The 22,235-nt window shown below is 51.6% G+C and overlaps 1 protein-coding gene and 1 long non-coding RNA gene across 2 annotated transcripts; one reads left to right on the top strand and one right to left on the bottom strand.

Moving 5' to 3' along the window:
- Nucleotides 1-10,538: 10,538 nt before the first annotated feature.
- On the bottom strand, nucleotides 10,539-13,063 carry LOC147348900 (uncharacterized). The gene is made up of 3 exons (XR_015149381.1): nucleotides 12,269-13,063; nucleotides 12,037-12,142; nucleotides 10,539-11,553 (listed from the first exon to the last, which is right to left on the bottom strand). It is a non-coding gene; the product is annotated as an uncharacterized LOC147348900 (long non-coding RNA).
- Nucleotides 13,064-17,359: 4,296 nt separating this feature from the next.
- On the top strand, nucleotides 17,360-18,641 carry LOC147348901 (ras-related protein Rap-2c-like). Its single transcript, XM_086362800.1, has one exon. It carries the CDS (start codon nucleotides 17,395-17,397, stop codon nucleotides 17,995-17,997), a length of 603 nt encoding a protein of 200 aa, XP_086218926.1. The 5' UTR covers nucleotides 17,360-17,394; the 3' UTR covers nucleotides 17,998-18,641.
- The last annotated feature ends 3,594 nt before the right edge of the window (nucleotides 18,642-22,235 follow it).

Consider the following 22,235-nt stretch of genomic DNA (forward strand, 5'->3'; position numbering starts at 1 on the left):
TTCTTTGATAAATATCTATTCAGAAACTACTGATTATAAGTTAGGTTATTCGGGCTTTTGTTATTGAGCTATAAGAGTTTTTTAAAAATATATATATTCTAGATTCAAGTCCCTTATGAGACTCCCCCCACCCCAACCCATGGCTTCAATGGGATGGACACTGGCCACCCAGAAATAGGCCCGCTCTTGGTGGGGGCAGGGTGGGGGCTGCTGAGGGGACTGCCTGCAGGTGACCCTGCTCCACTGCCGATGCGCTGCCCCAGGTGGGCGGAGGTTGCAGCACCTGTGTGCAGGCTCCCTCGGCCCCGCGAAAACCGAGACCTGGAGGATCTTGATCAGGAGGCCTGACTGTAGGGGAGACACACAAATGGAGAGAGTGCGGGAGTGAGACGGCACAGGACCCGCGCCTCAAGGGAGGAGGGCTGAGCCCGCAGGGGGCGCTGGTTTGCAGCAGGGCACTGGGTGGGCTGGACTGCAGGGAGCAAGCTGGGATGCCGCCCCCCCACCAGGGTTAGAAGGCAGGTAGGAGTTTATGAGTGCACACGGGGAAGGTGGGCGAGGAGAGACAGACGGGCGGGAGCTGGGTGGGTGCACAGCTGAGGCAGGTGCAGGGGCAGCCGGAAATGGGGGCAGGCAGGCGACCCGGGAGCCCTTGTGCCAGGCCAGCATGCTCAGGACTGCGGGCAGCAGTAGCTGAAGGGCTTCCATCAAGGGGTGACCCCGTGTGGCCTATTGGCCCTGCAGCTGCTGGCAGAGGATGGGGGGCTGGGCAAGATGCCGTGACCCTCTGTTCGCGGGGCTCAGTGCCTCTGTCCCCCCAGGAGGGGAGGAGGACTGGGCGCTGTGGGTCACTTTCACCATCTTGAATATACCGTATATTCTGCTGTGGGTCATCTTGTGGGTCACTTGCACCGTCTTGTCTGCACTGCCTCATCTCTGACAACATTTTGACATAGACCCGACTGCTACTGATTTTACAGATGAGAAGATCGAAGCTCAGAGTGGAGTGCAACTTGTTCAGGGCCAGCCTGCTCCTCATTGTGGGTGTGGGGACAAACCCAGGACTGCCCACCCCTCAGTCCTTGAGAGTGGTCCTCGGATGGTACCAGTCCCCGCAGATGGTACCAGTGCCCACCAGAGGGCGCCAAAGCCCAGCCTTTGTGGGCAACCCATCCCCTGGTGACCAAGGGTCCTAGAGGCAGCCCCTACTCCCAGGCCTTCCTCAGGCTCCAGGCTTGGAGAGAGCTGCAGTGCTCAGGTCCCGGGAGGTGGGCATGAGGGGTACCCTGTCAGCCTCAGACAATAGCGGGGACGAGAGCTTGGTCACAGGAGGGGGCAGTGTGAGAACCCGAGGTGACAATGAAGGAGCTCTGGGGGTCCTTCACTGTCCTTAAACATTTGGCAAACTCTTCAAGCTCCTGGAGGGCCCTGGGTCTTCAGGGAGCCCCTGCACGGACCACTGTGGTCTGAACCAGGGTTCCCCCCGACAGAGACCTCTCCGGAGGAATTTCCGCCTGTCCCCACGCCCATCCCCTGGGTGGATTGTGACAAGAACACTCAGCTCCAACGCTAGGCCTGGGACTAGCCCCCCCAAGTTCCTCCCTCCCTCCAGCCGGGGAAATGGTGCAGAGCCGGCCGCAGCCCACTGCCGCACGCACCTCACAGTGAGCCGGGCTTGTGGGGAGAAGACGAGGGCGGGACAGGACGGCCAGCCTGGGCAGCCTCCCCCTTCCTTGGGGCCTCCCCGGGCCCAGATGGGCGGCCAGGAGGTGACAGACTCAGGCCAGAGAAAGAGACAGAAGGATGTCCCCGAAGGGGAGGTGGGGACCTCTGGGCGCTACTTGACAGGGTCCCCAGAAGGCACGTGTGCTTCCTGCCCTGGATGCAGTTGCAGGACCACGGAGGGGTTGGTCAACATCCTTTCACCATGAGGGCAAAGGTGAGAGATGCGTGGAGGGAAGACCCGGAGCCTGGCTCCACTGGTCCCGCCATCAACCAACCCCAGGACCCCCAGCTAGTCAGCTGTACCCCAGAGCACCGGAGGACGCAGGTCCTCACCCAGAGAGAGCACCCCGCACACACACACCAACTTGCCGTCCTGGCGGCTCACCCCACTGAGGGGATCTGGGTGACAGGGGTGTCACCCGCCTCGGATGGTTTGACAGAATCATGACAATATCACCCATGTAAGCTACAAACCCAAAGTCACCCCATCAAACGCCATGGAGATCCTCGGGAGCTCAGGAAACACACCGAGGTTTACTGAGTGGAAAAGTGAGGAGGCAGGGACTCCCCTGGCGGGCCAGGGGCACAGACTCAGCGCTTCCACTGCCAGGCACGAGTCCAGTCCCAGGACAGGGAGCTAAGATCCCACAAGCGGCACAGAGTGACCGATAACATAAAATAAATACATAATTTTTAAAAAGGGATGGACTACATCACCAAATGGCCAAATCGGTGTAAAACTCGAGGATATCTGATGGGAAGACAAAGGCAAAGTCACAGTCAGAGAGGAGCGGGGGAGCAGTAGGGGGAGGCCTTTGCCGCATAACCGGGGTCCCCACCATCAGCAGAAAATACAAATGGTCCTTACTTAACCCCACATACACAGAGGGACTTGAGAGAGAAGAAAGGTAAAAATATGAAGTTAGAAGGAAATGCAGAAGAATCTTTCTAACATCTGGACAAAAGCATAATCAGTATGATAAAAAGCAACAAATTTGACTACATCAGAACTCAGACTTTTTCTCAGTGGACACCATGCTGTCATTGTTCAGTCAATCAGTTGCGTCCGACTCTGCAACCCCAGGGACTGCAGCATGCCAGGCTTCCCTGTCCTTCATCATCTCACAGAGCTTGCTCAAACTCATGTCCATCGAGTCGGTGATGCCATCCAACCATCTCATCCTCTGTAGTCCCCTTCTCTTCCTGCCCTCAATCTTTTCCAGCATCAGGGTCTTTTCTAATGAGTCCACTCTTTGTATCAGGTGGCCAAAGTATTGGAGTTTCAGCTTCAGCATCAGTCTTTCCAATGAATATTCCAATGAATATTTCCTTTAGGATCAATTGGTTTGATCTCCTTGTAACCCAAGGGACTCTCAAGAGTCTTCTCCAACACCACAGTTCAAAAGCATCAATTCTTCGGTGCTCAGCTTTCTTTATGGTCCAACTCTCACATCCATACATGACTACTGGAAAAACCATGGCTTTGACTAGAAGGACCTTTGCTGGCAGTGATGTCTCTGATTTTTAATATGCTGTTTAGGCTGGTCATAGTGTCATATGTGTTGGTGATGGACAGGGAAGCCTGGCGTGCTGTACTCCATGGGGTCGCAAAGAGACGTGACTGAGTGACCGAACTGAACTGAGCTCTTGGCTATTGGGAATAACGATTCAGTTAATTCAAAAAAAAATTTTTTAACCTATTTCTTATTTTGGCTACACATTGCAGCATGTGGAATCTTAGTTCCCTGATCAGGGGTCGAACCCTTGCCCCCTGAAGGGAAAGCACAGAGTCTTAACCCCTGGATCACCAGGGAAATCCCCTTCCAGTTAATTTTAAAAAAGCATGAGCAGAAGCTGCCTGCAGTCAAGTCATTTTTTTTTTTATCTCCTTTTCCTTCTCCTTCTAGGAAATAAAAGAGTAACTCTCATACAGCCATGTTTTGGGCTGAGACCTAGAATTGGTTTAAGAATTTAAACACTGTTTTAGCTGGTCCCATAGGCTCAGCTATATAGTATTTTCGTATATTTTAAAAGAAATTTACGGTTCAGGACTATGATTCCTTTTTGACCCTAGAGATGTCCAAGTGTTTTTACTTTACTTTTTGTTTTTGTTTTCGGTTGGGCCGGGTCTTCATTGCTGGACATGGACTTTCTCTATTTTGATGATCAGGGTCTACTGTCGTGTTAAGGCACGCGGGCGTTTCGTTGCGGTGGCTTCTCTGGTTTAGGAGCACAGGCTCCAGAGAGCTCAGGCTTCAGTAGGGGCATACGGGCTTAGTTGCCCCGCGGCATGAGGGATCATCCCAGACCAAGGATCAAACCTGTGTCTCCTGCATTAACAAATGGACTCTTAACCATGGACCACCAGGGAAGTCCTCAAAGAGTTTTTAAATTTAAATTTCCAGGGGGGAGGTTCTTTTTGTTTTCTGATTTGTTTTTATCTTTTGGTTTTACTATGCGTTATCACAGAATGTTGTCTATATGGTTTTATTTCTTGGAACGTATAATAGTTTGGGGGAGGGAAGTATGTCAAGATGCTCACAGAGGTTCCCTAGGAAGGGTTGTGAGAGTATGGCCCCGGCAGCTCTGTGCCAGCCCTGGCCCTCCTCCATCTCGGGCTGGAAGGACAAGCCTGGCCTTCACATCATCCCCCTGTCCCCATGGAACCGTCCTGGGCCTGGGGCCCCAGCTGCACTGACACGGAAGATCTCTGGGAGCCCTGAGACTGGTGGAATGTGCCAGATCACCACCACCCCCTTCCCCCATCAGCCTGTAACCCTAGTGCCCCCTTCCCAGCAGGCTTTGCCTATAGACAACGGCCTGGTCCCTCCCTGGGACTATGCTCAGGGTCAGTCTGTGTCCTTCCCCCAGAAAGACCCTCAGCAGGGTGGGGAGGGCATCACTGTGGGGGCCCAATACACAGGAACCCAGTCTCCTCTATCACCCAGCTTTTTTCCAACCTTGGCCTCACTGGCCAGCAGAGGGCGCCCTGGCCCATCCCTGAGCGTCCCAGGAGTTCTCTGGGACCGCTTCCCCGTTGAAGCGAGTGGTAAAAAAAAAAAAAAAAAAACCCCGCCGGGCAACGCAGGAGATGCAAGAGAGGTGGATTCGATCCCCAGGTGGGGAAGACCCCCTGGAGGACGAAATGGCAACCCACTCCAGAATTCTTGGACAGAAGAGCCTGGCGAGCTGCAGTCCGTGGGGTCGCAAAGAATCGGACTGAGCACGCGTAGACACACACACAAACACAACTGGACACACACACACACCTCGGACTGAGCACACACACACACATCCCGTCCAGACAGCTGGACACACGCACACACAAACAGCTGGACACACAGACACACGTCAGATTGAGCACACATGCGCGCGCGCGCACACACACACACACACCCGTCCAGACAGCTGGTCTAGCCTGGGGAGTCCGGCTCAGAGGCTGGGGAGGGCCGGGCCATCCGGCCTGTGTGGCGGCCGGTCCTCCTCACAAGGTGCGAAGGGAACCCCTGCCGCTTCCTTTTGCCTTCTGAGCCCTGCTCTAGAAGAAGCGTGTGTGGCTGTGGGAGGCCGTGGGCAGACACCGGGAGCCCAGACCCGTACCTCCTGCTGAGGAAAGAAGCGGCTTGTCCCCTTCCCCCTCTCCGCATCCCGGTCCTCCTCCCTGATCACCTCGTGCCCCCCGCCCGCTGGGGAGAGTGGGCACCGGGGCTCCTAGGAACCCTGCTGGAGCATCGGGGGCCTCGAAGGGGCAGCCGAGGCGGTGGGCGGGCGCAGGGACAGGCCGGCCCGCCGCCTCCGGCGGCCCCTCGTCCAGAGCTGGACTCCCCGGAGGACGAGCCCCAGCGAGTGGCGCCCACGCGTCCTGCGGGACTACGCGCGCGCGCGCGCTCCTCACCGGCGCCCCCAAGCGGCCCATCAGAGCCGCGGGGGGGCGCGCGGGCCACGCGGGGAGGGGCTCGCGGGGACGTGGCGGGGCACCTCCCTTCCGGGGGCGAGGAGGAAGCGCGGTTCTGCTCGGGCAGGAAGAGAGGGGGCCGGGGTTGGGGGGCCCGGGGGTCTCAGGGGCCCCAGGAGCCCGCCCCGCCCCCAACGCGGGCCCAGCTCCGCCCGCGGCCGCGCGCTCCCCGGCCCGTCCCCCGGCCTCGAAATGCCAAGTCCGTCCTCCCGAGCCTCAGACCGCGGGCCGTGGACCGCCAGGCGGGTAGTGGGGTGGGAGAAGGCTGCCGAGAAGGGTGATCCTGGAGCGGAGAGAAAGGAGACGCTGTAGGGAGTGGCGGGAGAGGGCCTCAGGGAGACCCCTCTCCCTCACCCCCGGCGGACTCCACGAGGGGTTGCTGGAGGAGCTGGAGGCGGGCTGGCGACCCCTGGCGAGTCCCCCTCCAGCCTGGATGTCCCAGAACAGCCCGAAAGAGCAAAAGGCGGCCGTGGGTGTCCTGGCCTCTGGCTCTGAAACTGCACCGCCAGAGGCCCCGATTAGGTTGAATCGAGGAAGCCTTTGGAATCATTTCCGTCTCTTCCACTGGGAACCTGGATTTCGACTCAGGAATGTCTGTCCTCCCACGCCCCACGCTAGCACACGTCTTCTCCAGCATTCTGAGGAGCACCAGAACTTTTCAAGGACTGGCAGGGACCTGCAGCTCTAAAGGAACCCACTGCCAGTTTCTGGGCTCCCATATGAGCTCTTTCCTGAAACCTACCTCCCCGAGAAAGCGCTGGGGACACCGGGGTCCCCTGCCCTCCTGTCCTCTCGCCAGGCACGCCCTCCTTTCAGAGAAGGGCTCCCCTGGCAGTTGGCCCAGGTCCAGTGCTCCTTGGTCACAGTTTCCAGGGAGACAAAGGAAAGGCAATTCACAGTTTGCTTTAGAATAGACAAAGCTTCCTTTAAGCAAATCACTGCAAACCCAAGTAGCACTTCTGTCTGTTTTCTCTCAGGCACGTTTATTTAAGAGCAAACTTGGTTAGAAACTGGATGTCTTGGCTCTAGTTGACATGTTCTGAATACATATATAGTGTTCAGTGGCTGCGATGATGATTTCCTAACCTGACTGTCGAGAGGGGCCAGACTGCCGGGCAGCAACCTTGGAGGGAAGGACAGAGCACCAGGAAGAGACCTGCTCCTTATTCCAGCCAGGGCCCCTGTCAGGGCCAGGCAGCTGCGTGTCCAGGTCTTGTCTGAAGAGGAGAACTCAGGCAAGATAGCCGTAGTGGGGGCTCTTGTGGGGGTCTCCGGGACTGATGCTGGTGCTTCGAGTCCACAGGGCAGGAACGGAAGGACAGGAGTGGCCTGCAGCCTTCTGAGTGGGAGCTGGAGTCCCATGAACGCAGGCTGAGACAGTGAGGTCAGTTCTTGATGCCGCTTACCTGGGTAACTGTATTCTGCGAAAGCCAGTGTTTTTACTTAGTGTTGATCTGGAACGGTCTCAGCCTGCAGTGGCTTGAAGCGGGGCTTCGGCTCCTGGCCGGAGACTGAGGTCAGGTCTAGGCGGTAAGGGCACCGAATCCTAGCCACTAGACCAGTGGTCAGTGACAAGGGCCTGACTCTTTGACTTGGCAGAAAAAAAACTTGCACAAAGATGGGAATTAGTGAAACCAGCATTTATTAGGAGGAAAAAGAGTAGAGTATATGTGGATAGACTCAAGAGAGCCCTTGAGTCAAGCCCCTGTGGCAGATTGAATCACTTTTATGGGGCATTTCTTCCCGTTTTCCTTGGGCCAATCATTTTTTAAATTATTTATTATTTTGGCTGCACTGGGTCTTTGTTGCTGTGTACGGGCTTTCTCTAGCTGCAGCGAGCGGTGGCTTCTCGTTGCTGTGGCTTCTTCTGTATTGGAGCCCGGGCTCTAGAGCACAGGCTCAGTAGTTGTGGCCCACAGGCTTAGTTAGGGCTTCCCAGGTGGCTCTAATGGTAAAGAACTTGCCTACCAATGCAGGAGAGGTAAGAGACGTGGGTTCGATCCTTAGTTGGGAAGAGCCCCTGGAGAAGGGCAGTGCAAGCCACTCCAGTATCCTTGCCTGGAGAATCCCATGGATAGAGGAGACTGGTGGGCTGCAGAGTCGAACATGACTGAAGGGTTGCAGAGCTGGGCATGACAGAAGCGACTTACACACACGCTCAGGCTTAGTTGCTCCGCAGCATGTGAGATCTTCCCGGATCAGGGATCTAACCCAAGTCTCCTGCATTGGCAGGCGGATTCTTTAAAACTGAGCCCCCGGGGAAGCCCTGGCCAATCTCTGAATTTGCCTGGTTCAGAGTCCACATTTGGTATGCCGTAGGATCCTCCCACACGAGCACGTACAGCTCTCAGCCAAGATGGAGTTCACGGAAGACGCCTGTGGGTAGTCAGCAACACTTAGCATCACACCCCTTTGAACTCCACAGAGCCTTTCTGCACATGTCTAGTTGGGGAGGTCTCCTGACCAAGAAAGAGAAATGCATGGTCTGTGCAGGGCCCAGCCTCCTTTCTTAACTGTCCTGCTTGGAGTTTTTGTCCACAGGGAGTGACTCTCCTATCGCTTTATTCTGGTGGTGGGAGGGATCAACCTCCTGCCTCAGTATCAATTTTTCTCGTATCTCTGATCTGTTTTTGTTTTTAAAACATATTTATCATATGCCTTTGACCTGGTAATCCTACTGCCTGAACATTAGACCGTTTTTACTGGCTCTTGCCTGTGGTGACTTGTTTCCTCGTCTGTTCTGGAACTTGGGACCATGAGCTTTATCTGAGAAGATCAGGAGAGATCTTCACTGAAGGTGTGTCTCTCCAGACAGGCAGGCTTATATTGCTTCTGAGCTTTTGAAAGAACTGCCAGCCTGGGCTCCTTTGTGTTCATTTCTCAGCTGGCTGTTTCCAGGACCTCAAAGGGATGCTCTGTTTAAATCCCACCCATACCCCCGTCCCCAGGCCTGAGCTCTCATTACAAATTTTGCTGCTACTGCTGCTGCTAAGTCGCCTCAGTTGTATCCGACTCTGTGCGACCCCATCGAAGGCAGCCCATGAGGCACCCCCGTCCCTGGGATTCTCCAGGCAAGAACACTGGAGTGGGTTGCCGTTTCCTTCTCCAATGCATGAAAGGGAAAAGGGAAAAGTGAAAGTGAAGTTGCTCAGTCATGTCCGACTCTTCGCAACCCCATGGACTGCAGCCCACCAGGCTCCTCCGTCCATGGGAGTTTCCAGGCAAGAGTACTGGAGTGGGGTGCCATCGCCTTCTCCCTACAAATTTTAGGGAAGATCTTTTATTTTTTGTCCTAGGAAGGGCCCAGGATAAGAAATTTTCTTTCTCATCTCCTTTTGCTGATAGTTTGAAAATATTTGAATTCATTCATTCACTGAGGATCTGGACCTTCTAGGACGAAGACTTTGTGTGGGAGTCTCGGTTCTAAGTGGCAGCTTTCAAAAAGCTCACAGTCTTGTCTCTCTTCTCCATGACACCCGAAGCTCTTGGTTACCAAGATTGAAAATATGGCTTCCCCCACCCGCAGCTTCAGAGCTTCTTTGTTTGGGTCATTTTCTCTTCCCCACCACTGCAGCTGTGCAAGGAAGGATTTTGTAATAGCTCATTCAGAATCCCTAGTCTCAGCAGATTTTTTTCCAGTCACCTAAACTACTTAATTGCCCAAAAGGGAGTAACCACTTCTGCTTTGCAGCGGCTGCGTCCGCGTTTGTCTTCGCTAGCCGACCCACCAGCAGACCCACCAACAGACCCACCAGCAGAGGCGGCCCAGCACGGCTGCCCTGGTTCCAGCGGGCGCCAGAGGGCGCCTTTGTTTCCTGCTCCCGGGAGGGGCGTGCAGTTGTTCTCCGCAGAGGCCGTCGACGGCTGCGGCTGCTTCGCTCCGGGGACGCTGTCCTTCTCTGTGCCTAGAGGTGCTGAGACCACGGCTCCTCCGGTTGGGTCCAGACTTGGGGGTCAGAGGGATTCTCTCAGGCCTAGGACCAAAGGCTCAGAGACGTTAAAAGGCCCCCAGGAGCAATAACGCCTAGATAATAAAATCAGGCCAGGAGTTTGGGGAGCCGGCACATGGAATACGGCCATCTCCCGCCATGAATTTCAAGGGGCCGCTTCCACTGGGGTGACCGGTAGGTTTGCGGGACTGCCCAATCTTGGGCGGGTGAGTCCAAACGTGGCACTCAAATTTAGGGTTGTTGTTTAGTCGCTAAGTCGTGTCCAACTCTGGGCAACCCCATGTCCTGCCAGGCTCCTCTGTCCATGGGATTTCCTAAGCAAGAATACTGGAGTGGGTTGCCCTTTCTTCTTCCGGGAGTCTTCCCAACCCAAGGATGGAACCCACGCCTCCTGCATTGCAGGTGGAGTCTTTACCACTGAGCTACCTGGGAAGCCCCAGTTTAGGGTTAGGAAGGTGATTTAATTCAGTCTGCTAAAGCCAGCCATCTGTTCCGACCCAGACATCATCTGTAATAAGGTACAGTTTTATATACATGTTCTTGAGTCTCTGTTGTCCTGTCTATTGAGCGTTTGGGTCTTGGGCAAGAGTAATGAGGTGTCACTTTCTGGGTTCTTTCACACCTCTGCATTAACCACTGCCTTATCCTTAGACTTCCCTGGTGGCTCAGATGGTAAAGCATCTGCCTACAATGTGGGAGACCCGGGTTCAATCCCTGGGTCAGGAAGATCTCCTGGAGAAGGGAATGGCAACCCACTCCAGTATTTTTGCCTGGAAAACCCCATGGACAGAGGAGCCCGGTAGGCTACCCTGTCCATGGGGTCGCAAAGAGTCGGACACGACTGAGCGACTTTCTTTTCTTTCTTTTATCCTGTATGGTTCTACACAGTCTTTTGCATGCAAACAGCCTCAACAAGCAATTAGCAAATTTATTTCATTAGTATACTGAAAAGAAATACCAGGATAAATTGGGGTTTCATTCAGAAAGGCAAGCATTTATCCAGCTATTCAACAAATATGGTCAGTTTAGCTAAGATGTATCAGAAGCATTCTTAAAATTCAGGGTGTCATACAAAATTGCATAATAAAAAATACAGGACTTATGGGGGAAATGAGGTTAGGGCAGGATACTCAAAATACTTCATCAATGATACAGTTTTAAAAAGATGGGAGCATGGGACTTCCCTGGCGGCCCAGTGGTTAAGAAATTGTCTGCCAGTGTAGGGGACACAGGCTCAATCCCTGGTCGGGGGAGATTCCACCTGCTGTGAGGCAACTAAGCCCACACCCAACCCCTACTGAGCCCATACTCCGCAACAAGAGACGCCACTGCAACGAGAAGCCCACGCGCTGCAACCAGAGAAAGCCTGCATTCAGCAGTGGAGACCCAGCACAGCCAAAAATGAATAAAGATGGGAACCTAGTAAAAAAAAGGTTAACACAGTTGCACAAGTTAAATTGTTTTTAAAAAAGACATAAATACTAGGGGGCTTCCCTAGTGGCTCAGATGATAAAGAATCCTCTTGCATGCAGGAGACCTGGGTTCAATCTCCTGAAGAAGGAAATGGCAACCACTCCAGTATTCTGGCCTGGAGAGTCCCATGGACAGAGGAGCCGGGTGGGCTACAGTCCATGGAGTTGAAAAGAATGGGACACGAGTGAGCAACTAACACTTTCACTTTTTTTTTTTCACTGCAAAAGATATGATTCTTCATCTGAAGCTTGATTCTTTATCTGAAGCTTGAAGCTGGAAGTAGGCGTCAGAAGAATTGCAGCTTCTGAGGTATTGGTGAGGTGGTTGGAAAGTCATAACTCCAGTGTGGACGAGGGTTAGAAGGAAACTGGGAGACATCTGAAGTGTTGAGTGTGTTCTCCTACACACCTCAGTTCAGCTGGTGGAGTTTTCGGTGTTCACGTAGGGTTTCTTGTAAACAAAATCACACAAAACGCAAAATTCACATTATGCTCGAACTGTTTCCTAATTGTTAAATGGTGTTGGAACAGATTCACGTTTTCAAAGCAAGCATCAGAGCAGGACTGTAGTTGTGGAGCACCTACTGTGTGGGAGGCACTGCCCGACGCACAGTAGGTTCAGCAGTATAGTGTTTCTGCCCTCATGGGAGATATTGTAATGAGGGAAACAATAAACAAATAATCAATTTCATTTCATATAATTTGCATACCACCTTCCCCCCAAGTTCACACGTTGACACCTAACCCCCACGGTGATGGTGTTTGGAGGTGGGGCCTTTGGGGGTGATTAGGTCCTGAGAGAGGAGCCTCCTGGACGGAATTAGTGTTTCTATAAAATGGACCCCTCCCACCCCTGCCCAAGCTCCCTTGCCCTTCCACCACAGGAGGACTCCGCAAGAAGACAGTTACGAATGAGCCAGGAAGCGTCTCTCACCAGATGCCGAGTCTGCTGGTGCCTCGGCCTTAGATTTCCCAGTCTCCAGAAACCAGTCTCCGGGGTTCTGTCACAGCAGCCCAAAGGAGCTCAGCAGGGCAGTGAGCTGTGGGTTCATGGCAGGTGGAGTTGTATCCCCCCAGATTCCTGGGCTGAAGCCCTAGCCCTCTTACAGGTTGAGGTGTTAGTTCCTTGGGCTGCTGTTAACTGGGTGACTCACACAGAAACTTACCGTCTCACAGTCCGGAGGCCAGAACCCTCAGATCAGGTGTTGGCGGCTTCATTCCTTCCGTGGGCTGTGAGGAAGAGCTCGTGCCATGCCTTTCCCTCAATCTTTAGTGATTTTCTAGCAACCTTTGGCGTCCTCGGCTGCAGAAACGCCACCCCAGTCTGCCCTCCTCTCCACGTGCTGCTCTTCCTGTCTGTGTCTGTGCCCACATGTCCCCTTTCATGAGGCACCAGTCATCCTAGAGTGGGGCTCACCCTGCTCCAGTAGCACCTCATCTTAACTGAGTATATCTGAAAAAACCCTATTTCCAAATAAAGTCACATTCGGAAGTATTGAAGGCTAAAACTTCAATGCATGGATTTGGGGGGATACAATTCCACCTGTAACTTACTAAAGGGATAAGGGAAGACCCCTTTCAGTAAGTGATATTTGAGCAAGAGACTTAAATAAAATGGATGGAGTAAAGGACCTCCCTGGTGGTCTAGTGGTTCAGACTACATGCGGCCAATGCAGGGGGCTCAGGTTCAATCCCTGGTCAGGGACGAAGAATTGATGCTTTTGAGCTGTGGAGCTAGAGAAGACTCTTGAGAGTCCCCTGGACTGCAAGGAGATCAAACCAGTCAATCCTAAAGGAAATAAGTCCTGAATATTCACGGAAGAACTGATGCTGAATCCGAAGCTCCACTATTTTGGCCACTTAATGTGAAGAGCCAACTCATTGGAAAAGACCCTGATGCCGGGAAAGATTGAGGGCAGGAGGAGAAGAGGGTTGCAGAGGATGAGATGGTGGACGGCATCACTGAACTCAGTGGACATGGGTTTGATCAAACTCTGGGAGACGGTGAAGGACAGTGAAGCCTGGCATGCTGCAGTCTATGGGGTTGCAAAGCGCTGGACATGGCTGAGTGACTGACCAACAACAAGGAGCTAGATCCCGCATGCCACAAAGAAGAGCCTGCACGCCGCAGCTAAGACCTGGTGCATCCAAATAAATGTTTTTAAAAATGAGGGAGTGAGCCATGCAGACATCTGAGGAGAATTCTAGGGGGAGAGAAGAGCGAATATGAGAATTCTGTGATGGGAAAAGAGATTGTCCTGCCAGAGGAACAGGGCGTTGTGTCTAGAAGGCAGTGAGAAGGGTGGTAAGAGAGGAGGTGAGAAACAGAATGATTCATCAACAGGAAATCCATCAACTTACAATTATTGAATTCTCAAAATTAAAGAAGAAAAACCTTATGAATCTTTCAGAGTCCAAAAAACCAAAACCAAAACAAACAAAAAACTGCTGTTGTTCCCAGTAAAAATGCTAAGGTATAAGTAGACAATAACCTTCTCTTATGATAAAAAGTATCGGAGTACACAAGCATACAGCATATTACTCACACAATGTAAAGACACTTCTGTTGTTCAGAAATGTGGAGGGATGCCAGCAATTACCTCTTTGGTTCAATATTGTTATTTTGGTTCAATATTGTTATATTTGCTAAAGCAATAAAAGAAGAGGAAATAAGTAATATTCTCCTCCTTTGCAGATAATATGTTCCTATACACACACCCCCACAATGAGGTATTTTCAGCAATTAGAACTGAACCACACATATACAGAGATCAGACTTACAGCTGTGAAGGGGGAGGGGAGGAGGGAGAGGGATAAACCGGGAGTTTGGGGTTGGTAGATGCAAATTATTACATTTAGGATGGATAAACAACAACCATAAAACAGCAAGGTCCTATTATATACCACAGGAAACTATATCCAATCTCCTGGGCTGAATCATAATGGGAAATAATTTTTAAAAGAACATATATGTGTATAACTGAGTCCTTTGCTATACAGCAGACATTGGCACAACATCGTAAAGCAACTGTACTTCAATTTAGAAGTAAATAGAGCTGAGTCGGTCGTCTCTTATGCTTGAGTCTCATGTCCCCTGGGTCCACTTTCTTGCCCTAGTCATGGCTGCAGCAGCCATCTGGCTGTGCGGGTGGAGCCTGGCTGCCACTTGCCTCAGCTGCACTGCACACCCCTGGGTCTCCACTGCTGCTGCTTGGATGCTTCTGGAGTTCACTCAACCTCCTGGGCACATGTGCACCTTGGAAGAGGGAGTTCGCAGGGCAACCCTGGAGCCGTGAGGAATGGGTGCCAGTGGATACATGCCTCCTGGGCTTCTGTGCATCAGTGGACAATTCTGACATCCTACACGTTTTCTCAAGTACTGCACAGCGATAACTCAAGAATACACGTGGTGTGGGATTCCCCGCACCTTCCCTGTTTCTCTCTTCCAGCGCCTCCATTCTGGATCCCAGTGATCACTTCCAAAAATAAACTATTCGCCCACTAGACCAAGTCCCATGTCATAGATTCTGCTTTGGGAGGGAATCTGAATTAAGAGAGTTAGTACCAGAAGAGGCTGTAGAAAGCAAAACTTAGGGGTAGAATTCTAAGATGCATCACACACGCTTCAGACCCATGGTAGGGCCCTTACTGCTGGTGCTGAGTGAGCCGGTGATGAGCTCTGGCCTGTGGCACAGTTCTGATGACTTGCTAGGGCTGGATTAGGATGTGATTCGGGCGGCAGGGGAAGCATGGGCCTCCATGCTAGCAGCGGAACTTTAACTGCATTGAGGCAACGGTAATAAGATAGACTACGGGGCTGGCTGACTTTGTTAAGGGTTTTAAAAGCCTCAGATAATAATGACAGGCTCAAACCAGCCAACTGTCAACTTAAGGCACTCTGCGAATGTCCGTTAGTCTCACGGCAGCCTGAAGAAACCCTTGCCTGCTGCAGGCGCAGGGCACTGTACCGTGGAAACCGGTCCAGGGCTATTCACATCGCTGAATAATGTTGGTTCTATTTCTCTCTTCAACCATGTTTAAACTTCTATGTAACCTATCAATGGGTGTTTTGTGTTAAGTAAAATAATAAATTATTATATTTTCCATTTCTAGAAGGTTTGTTGTTGTTTGGTCGTTAACTTACATCCAACTCTTCGGGACCCCATGGACTGCAGCACAGCAGGCTTCTCTGTCCTTCACCATCTCCTGGAGTTTGCTCAGATTCAAGTCCATTGAACTGGCGATGCTATCTAGCCATCTCATCCTCTGCCGCCCTTTTCTCCTTTTGCCTTCAATCTTTCCCAGCATCAGGGCCTTTTCTAATGAGTCAGGTCTTTGCATCAGGTGGCCAAAGGTACTTTTTTTTTGGGGGGGGGGGCGGGGTAAGGGTAGAATTTCTTTCAAATTATTTGACCATAGTTTATAGTCTCTTATTCCTTGCTCATATTTTTAAGCTTTTCTTTTAAATCTTTAAACACATATAACATAATTATTTTGTATGTCTAATAATACTAATATCCGCAGGTTTCTGGATGTGATTTTATTGTCTGGTGTTTCCATCGGCTGGCACTCAGAGTGAAGTTTTCCTCCTGTGTTTTGTGACTTGTTTTGACCCTGAGTTGCCTAAGTTCCCTCAAAAGTTATCCAAGGGGAGTTGTTGAAACCTGTGTGGAACTTGCATTTCTCCAGAGAATATTTACAGCTTATCTTTTAAACATTTTTTTAGTTTTGTTATCCTGCAGTCAGAGAATAAGTCTTGCAATATCTGTTTAGAAACCAAGTTGTCTGTTGTAATAAGTATATGTTTCATATTATACACTGAAGATGTTCTGTGCTATTTATAGAAAAGCACATTCTGTCACTGACCACAGACAGTTAAGTGCAGGATGTCTTACTGTCACTTAAACGTTGAGTCTGTGCTGCCAGGGAGGCAGAAAACCTCAGCTCCGTCGGTCTTGGGGTGCTGCCCCTCAGGCTGCACTGGAACGAGGGAGATTCATCGGTACCCCAAGCCTAGGGGAGGGCTATCTCATCTCCACTTCCAGCCCAGGCCTGCAGGTCTCCTGAAGCCCTCGGGCATCTGTGAGTGCCTGCAGCGGACAGTGGGCGGGGCTTACTCAGGTGTGCAATCCCAGGACTGCGTGCCCTTCCCCTCTATCCCCGCACAGCCTTTCTCCTCTGACATCAAGGAACAGCAAGACGGTTGTGTGGCCGATGTAGAAGCTCGAAAATGACTGGGGCAGGGGAGTCAGACTTGGGGAGCCCCTTTAGATGACCCCAAAGCGCGGATGCCCAGGGCTTTCCCTGGCTGCCTGCTGCTGGATGAATGGGTACACGCTTCCATTGTCTGGGTTGGGATGGAGTTACGTGATCTCTACTCTAAGGTTAGGAGGGCGCAACAGAAAGCCAGGAGGGTTTAAGTAGGGGAGTGAAATGTGATCAACGTTTTATAGAGTTCTGGACTTTATAAAAGTTGGACTCTGGACTCCGCTCAGTGACATGAGGGGGCTGGCAGGGCCCGAGGGAAGGCAGGGAGGGGCATGAGGGGCCCAGGCCATGGAATAGGTGCCAGGAGGGAGTGACGAGGGACCCTCGGCCTGAAGCTCCTTCACACGCTACCTCTTCCCTGGGGTCCCCAGGCCTGGAGAGGGGCCGCGGCGGCACGGCTCCCCAGGCCTGACCTTGAGTGAGGCCAGTCTGGCTTCGGGCCACGAGACTGGATCTGAAATGTGAAGAAATGCGGCTATTTCCCGGTTGACGTGGAAGGTATCCGGTTACCATCTGCTCCGGGACGGAAGGGGTTCTCCTCGGAGGGAGGGCAGGGAGCCGGGGCTGAGGGCGGGGTCCCCGCCGGCCCGCCCGCGGGGTCCTGGGGAAGGCGGAGCGGGGCCGGGCAGCTCGGACCGAGCCGAGGCAGAGGCCAGGGCGGCGCGGCCGGTGGGCGAGGCCGGCGCCGGGCCGCTCGGGCCGGGGGCGGGGCAGACGCTGCGCGGGGCGAGGGAACTGGGGCCGGCGGAGGCGCGCGCGGGGCCCAGGGTCTGGGGAGGGTGGCCTCTGAGCCGCAGGGGGCAGAGCCGGGCCGGGCAGGGCGGGCTTGGGCGCAGAGGGGTTAGCTTACCCGTGCCCGGGTTGGAGCCTGCGCCCCGGCCCGGAGCCCGCGCCCCGGCCCCCGGGTCCCGCCCCTCCCCTCGCCCCTCCCTCCCCGCCCCCCGCCCCGCGCGGCCCCCGCCAGGCCCCCGCCTCCGCGCGCCATTCCTGCCGCCGCGCGTCCCGCCAGCCGCGCTCTTCGGCCATGGCGGGCCTGGGACTGCGACCGGCCAAGGGCTACCGGGTGGTGCTGCTGGGCAGCGTGGCGGTGGGTAAGACGGCGCTCGCCACGCAGTTCGCCTGCGGCAGCTTCCCCGAGCAGTGCGAGCCGTCGGTGGAGGAGCTCTTCAGCAAGGTGATCGAGGTGAACGCGGCGCCCGCCCTTCTGGAGATCGTGGACACGGTGGGCGCCGAGCACCTGGTCACTCTCAAGGACCTGTACATCAAGAACAGCGACGGCTTCGTGGTGCTCTACAGCGTGTGCAGCGAGGCCTCGTTCGAGGCGGTGCGGCCGCTGCGCGAGCGCATGGGCCGGCTGCGGGGGCCCAAGGCCGTGCCGCTGGTGCTCGTGGGCACCAAGGCCGACCTGGACGCCCAGCGCCAGGTGCTGACGGCGCAGGGCCGCGCGCTGGCCCGCGAGTGGCGGTGCCCGTTCCTGGAGGTCACGGCCAAGAGCAAACTGATGGTGGACCAGGTGTTCACGCAGGTGGTGCGCGAGATGGAGGCCCTGGCCCCGCCCGAGGAAGTGGTTCCGGCGGTCCCCACCAACGCGCAGGAGACGTGGCCGTCCGAAAGATTCATCGGCTGACGCGCGGCGGTTCCTCTTGCCTGTATTCGTCGCTTTTCGTGATTTCTGAAGCTCCCTTTGCTCCTCTGCGTTTTTAAAGAAAGTTATTCCGCTGTAAACAAGTGGTTACTTCTATATATTGACTCAAATCCGTGCCTCAGACTGTCCACAGAGCTTCTTAAATATTTGTTGAGAACTTTGCAACTGTGTTTACTTCTGACAGTGCTGGGAGGAGAAACCAAAAATCAATTTTTTACCTCCTGTATGAAGAAAGCCTACCCTTTTCTTCAGTGGAATTTGTTACAGGATTTTTTTTTTTTTTTTGGTCATAATTAACACCTTCCAGTGTCATCTGACGTTTGATATTGATTGAGGAACACGAACTGACGTTTCAGCTTTCCATTCCATGAGGCTCTGATGTGTTTCCCTTTCATTTACAGCCTTGAATTGCAGTAGTATTTTCCTCTCTGCGTACTTCTAAATATAGTTATGACATACATAGCCATGGTTTGAAAGGGATACTGTATACTCTGGGAGGGGAGAGATCAACTGTGTACTCGGGCAGAGACAGCTCAGATCTGCCTTCAGTTTTGTAATTGACATCTAGTCGATTTCTGCCTCTGTCGATCTGTCGATTAAGTGAAAATAAAATGACTTTAGAAGTCCATAGTTTTTGATATTTGTCTTTCTAAAACTTAAGCTCCAGTTCCTAAGGTTTCTGTACACCATATCTTTGCTTTTCAGTTATTTTCCAGGACAAGTTAGTTACTAGAGTGAAAATGGCCCCGCATCTTTGTTTCTGCAGAAGTGCTTTCGATTGCACGTTTTTTTTTTACTTGTCTCTTGCCAGAGTCAGATATGTTGTCTGAATACCTGCCTAGTTTAACACCAGTACTGAAATAGAAACAAAACATGAATCTTTTTGTATAGTTTTCACGTAATGATAGTAGACATCTTTCTTGCACTGGCTTAATTTAAAAAATTAGTCTTTGATATGAGTTGCTTGTGTTTATTTGCACAAGTTAGCAATTTTACCTCCCCCACTGCAACCAATTTTTAAAATTTAGGAACTAGCTTAGCCATTTGAAGTGAAAGTCTCTCAGTTGAGTCCGACTCTTTGCGATCCCATGGGCTATATAGTCCATGGAGTTCTCCTGGCCAGGATACTGGAGTGGCTAACTGTTCCCTTCTCCAGGGGATCTTCCCAACTTAGGGATTGAGCCCAGGTCTCCCACATTGCAGGCGGATTCTTTACCAGTTGAGCCACCAGGGAAGCCCATAGCCATTTGAACATCTTTCTAAGAAAAAAATATAACAACAAAGCTCTGCCTGAGATCTAAAATAATTCCATTAAAGGAAAGTTATAGAGTGGCGGTTATACTAGGCTCTGGGTGTTATATTTACATATCATGTTTGACTAGAAGAATGGATTTTAACACACACAAAAATATTTTAGAACCTCACAGTGCCTGAGAACTAGTTTACCCCAAGGAGGGGGCTAGGCTGGGACCTCCCCTGTCTCTTACTGCTTTCTCTTTCCCCTGGACGTTGGGGATGGGGTGGCTGGCTGCTTCCTTTCGAGCCTTGAAACCCAGCTAGCCTACGGCTCTCCTCTGACCCTCTCTCCTGGGGTCACTGCTCCTGGCAGTGTTACCTCACACCCCCTTCCGGAATCATCATTCCTCCAAGGGGATGGTTCAGACACAGGGAGGGGGGAGGGGTGGGCAGTCAGGAAGCCTCTCCTGGCCTCATCTTGTTCCCACACTGCCCCCTCCTCCTGCTGAAGCGGAGGTAAAAACCCAAGACCCTTCCCTGACCAGATGTGGGCTGCACAGAGAAAGCCCGGGGTGGCTGGGGGAGCCGTGGGAGTGGGAAGGTGAACAGCAGTCCCCTCCCAGCCCTGAGAGCTGGGTCCCCAGGACTGGAAGTGGGTGACCCCTTCGCCCTGCCTTACTCCACTTGCTTATGCTGTGGCTCTGGGGAGGTTTTGTGTCCCTGGATCTCAGGCCCTCTGGATATCAGGCCTGATTCAGGGAAAAAATTCACATACAGCCATTTCTTTCTTTAAATTACTAGACTCGTCTCAGACTACCACTCAGATCCAGGTGTCCGGCTTGGAGGCCAGGGGCGTTCCTAACTGACCGGTCATGACCAGTCAACACGAATGACTGGGCCCATGTGATGAGCTCCTGTGACCACAGGACTATGCATGAAGCAGCTTTCTGGGTATATATGCACGCGCGCACACACAATTAAAGACCCACACCCTGATTTTCTTTCTCTTCCCGCATTTCTAGTTTCTAATTTATTTACGTTCCTTACAAGTTGCCTGCATCCCTCTGGCCTTGGTGAGTTAGCAAGTGGCTGACAGGACCCCTCGTCAGGGTGCCGTGGTACTGGAAGCACTGTGCCCGGGTGAGGGGCAGTGAAACTGTGGCAGCCTGACTTGCCAGCTGGGAAGGGGTGCTCAGATCTCCAGCCCTTCACATAAGACAGGGTTGTAGACTGTGTGCCCGGCGCCTGGTATAACTGGGGAATGCGAAGCTGGTTTCCAAAGAGGATGGAACAGTCACCCACAAGCAGGGTGAGTGCTTCCGAGTCTCCAAGTGCCCCACCACTCGGCATGGACAGATCTTTTTCTTGGCAATGTGTTATGGTTTCAGTTTGTGTTATTCAGATTGTGGGTGATGTAAGTTTTTTTGTTTTTTGTTTTTTTGCAGGATCTCACTTCCCTAACCAGGGATCAAACTTGGGCCCTCAGCAGTGAAAGCGCCAAGTCCTAACCACTGGACCACCAGGGAACTGGTGATGCTGAGAATTCTTTCGGAGATTTTTTTTTTAATATATATTTCAGCCATGCCATGTAGCATTCGGGATCTGAGTTCCCAACCAGGGATCAAACCCTTGCCCCCTGCATTGGGAGTCTGGAGTCTTAGCCACTAGACTACCAGGGAAGTCCCTCTTTGCCCATTTTTGAATCAGGTTATTTTTCCATTGTTAAATTTTAGGAGGTCTCTATATATTCTGGAAGTTAATTTTGTATCAGGTATGTGATTTGCAAATATTATTTCCCATTCTGTGGGTTGCCCTTTTGCTCTGTTGATAATGTATTTTGGTGCACAAAATTCAAATTTTTTCATGAAATCCAATTGTCCAGCTTTTCTTTTGTTGTCTGTGCCTTTGGCATCGTTTCAAATAAATCACTGCCAAATTCAAAGTTTCCAAGTTTGGACATATGAAAACATAGGTTTAGGACTATTCTATACCTTTGGCCTATATTTTGTCTTCTATGCGGGTACTGTACTGTTCTGGTTACTAAAGTATTGTAGCAGTTTTGAAACCAGGAAGTATGTCTTCCAGCTTTATTCTTTTTCCAGGTTGCTTTGGCTGTTTGGGATCCCTTGGCACGCCATATGAATTTTACAATAAGTTTTTCTATTTCTGAAAAGATCTCATTGGAATTTTTATAGGGATTGCATTGAATCTATGGGTTGCTTTGTGTAGTATTGATATGTTAATGAGATGAGGTCTTCCAGTCATAAACATGGAATCCATTTATTTGTGTCTTTTAATTTTTTAGCAATGGATTGTCATCTTCATTGTACAAGTCTCTCCACCTCTTTGGTTAAGTTTATTTCTAGTACTTTACTCTTTCTGATGGTATTGTAAACGGAATTGTTTACTTAATTTCCTTTTTGGATTGTTCATTGTTAGTGTATAGAAATGCAACTGATTTCTGTCTGTTGACTTTGTATCTTGCTGCTTTGTTGAATTTACCACCGCAAAGAGTCGGACACAACTGAGCAATTGAACTGAACTGAACTGAACAGTTTTGAGTTGTTTCTCTTTCGTGGAATCTTTACTGGTTTCTCCACATAAGATCATGTGAGCAGAGATACTTCAACCTCTTCCTTTCCAATTTGGGTGCCTTTTATTTGTTTTACTTGCCCTAATTACTCTGGCTAAGATTCCGGTACAATGTTGAATAGAAGTGGTGCAAGCAGACATCTCTGCCCTGTTCCTGCTCCTGATCTTAGAGGAAGAGTTTTCAGCCTTTCATCTCTGAGTATAATGTTCACTGCAGGCTTTTATGTATTCAGTTTCTATTACATTTAGGTAATTTCCTTCTATTTCTAGTTTGTTGAGTGTTTTTTTCGTGAAAGGGTTTGAATTTTGTCAAATTATTTTTTGGGCATCAATTAAATATGGTATATACATTGATTTTTTTGTTTTTAAATTTTGTCTACACTGGGTCTTTG

The sequence above is a fragment of the Bos grunniens genome, chromosome 21 (genome assembly GCF_055505025.1).
Source record: "Bos grunniens cultivar Pamir isolate PY7600 chromosome 21, Bosgru_T2T1.0, whole genome shotgun sequence".
Lineage (NCBI taxonomy): Eukaryota > Metazoa > Chordata > Mammalia > Artiodactyla > Bovidae > Bos > Bos grunniens.

Bases quoted from the DNA above. Each gene is read 5' to 3' on its own strand.
- LOC147348901 (XM_086362800.1), top strand. From the start codon at position 17,395: ATGGCGGGCCTGGGACTGCGACCGGCCAAGGGCTACCGGGTGGTGCTG.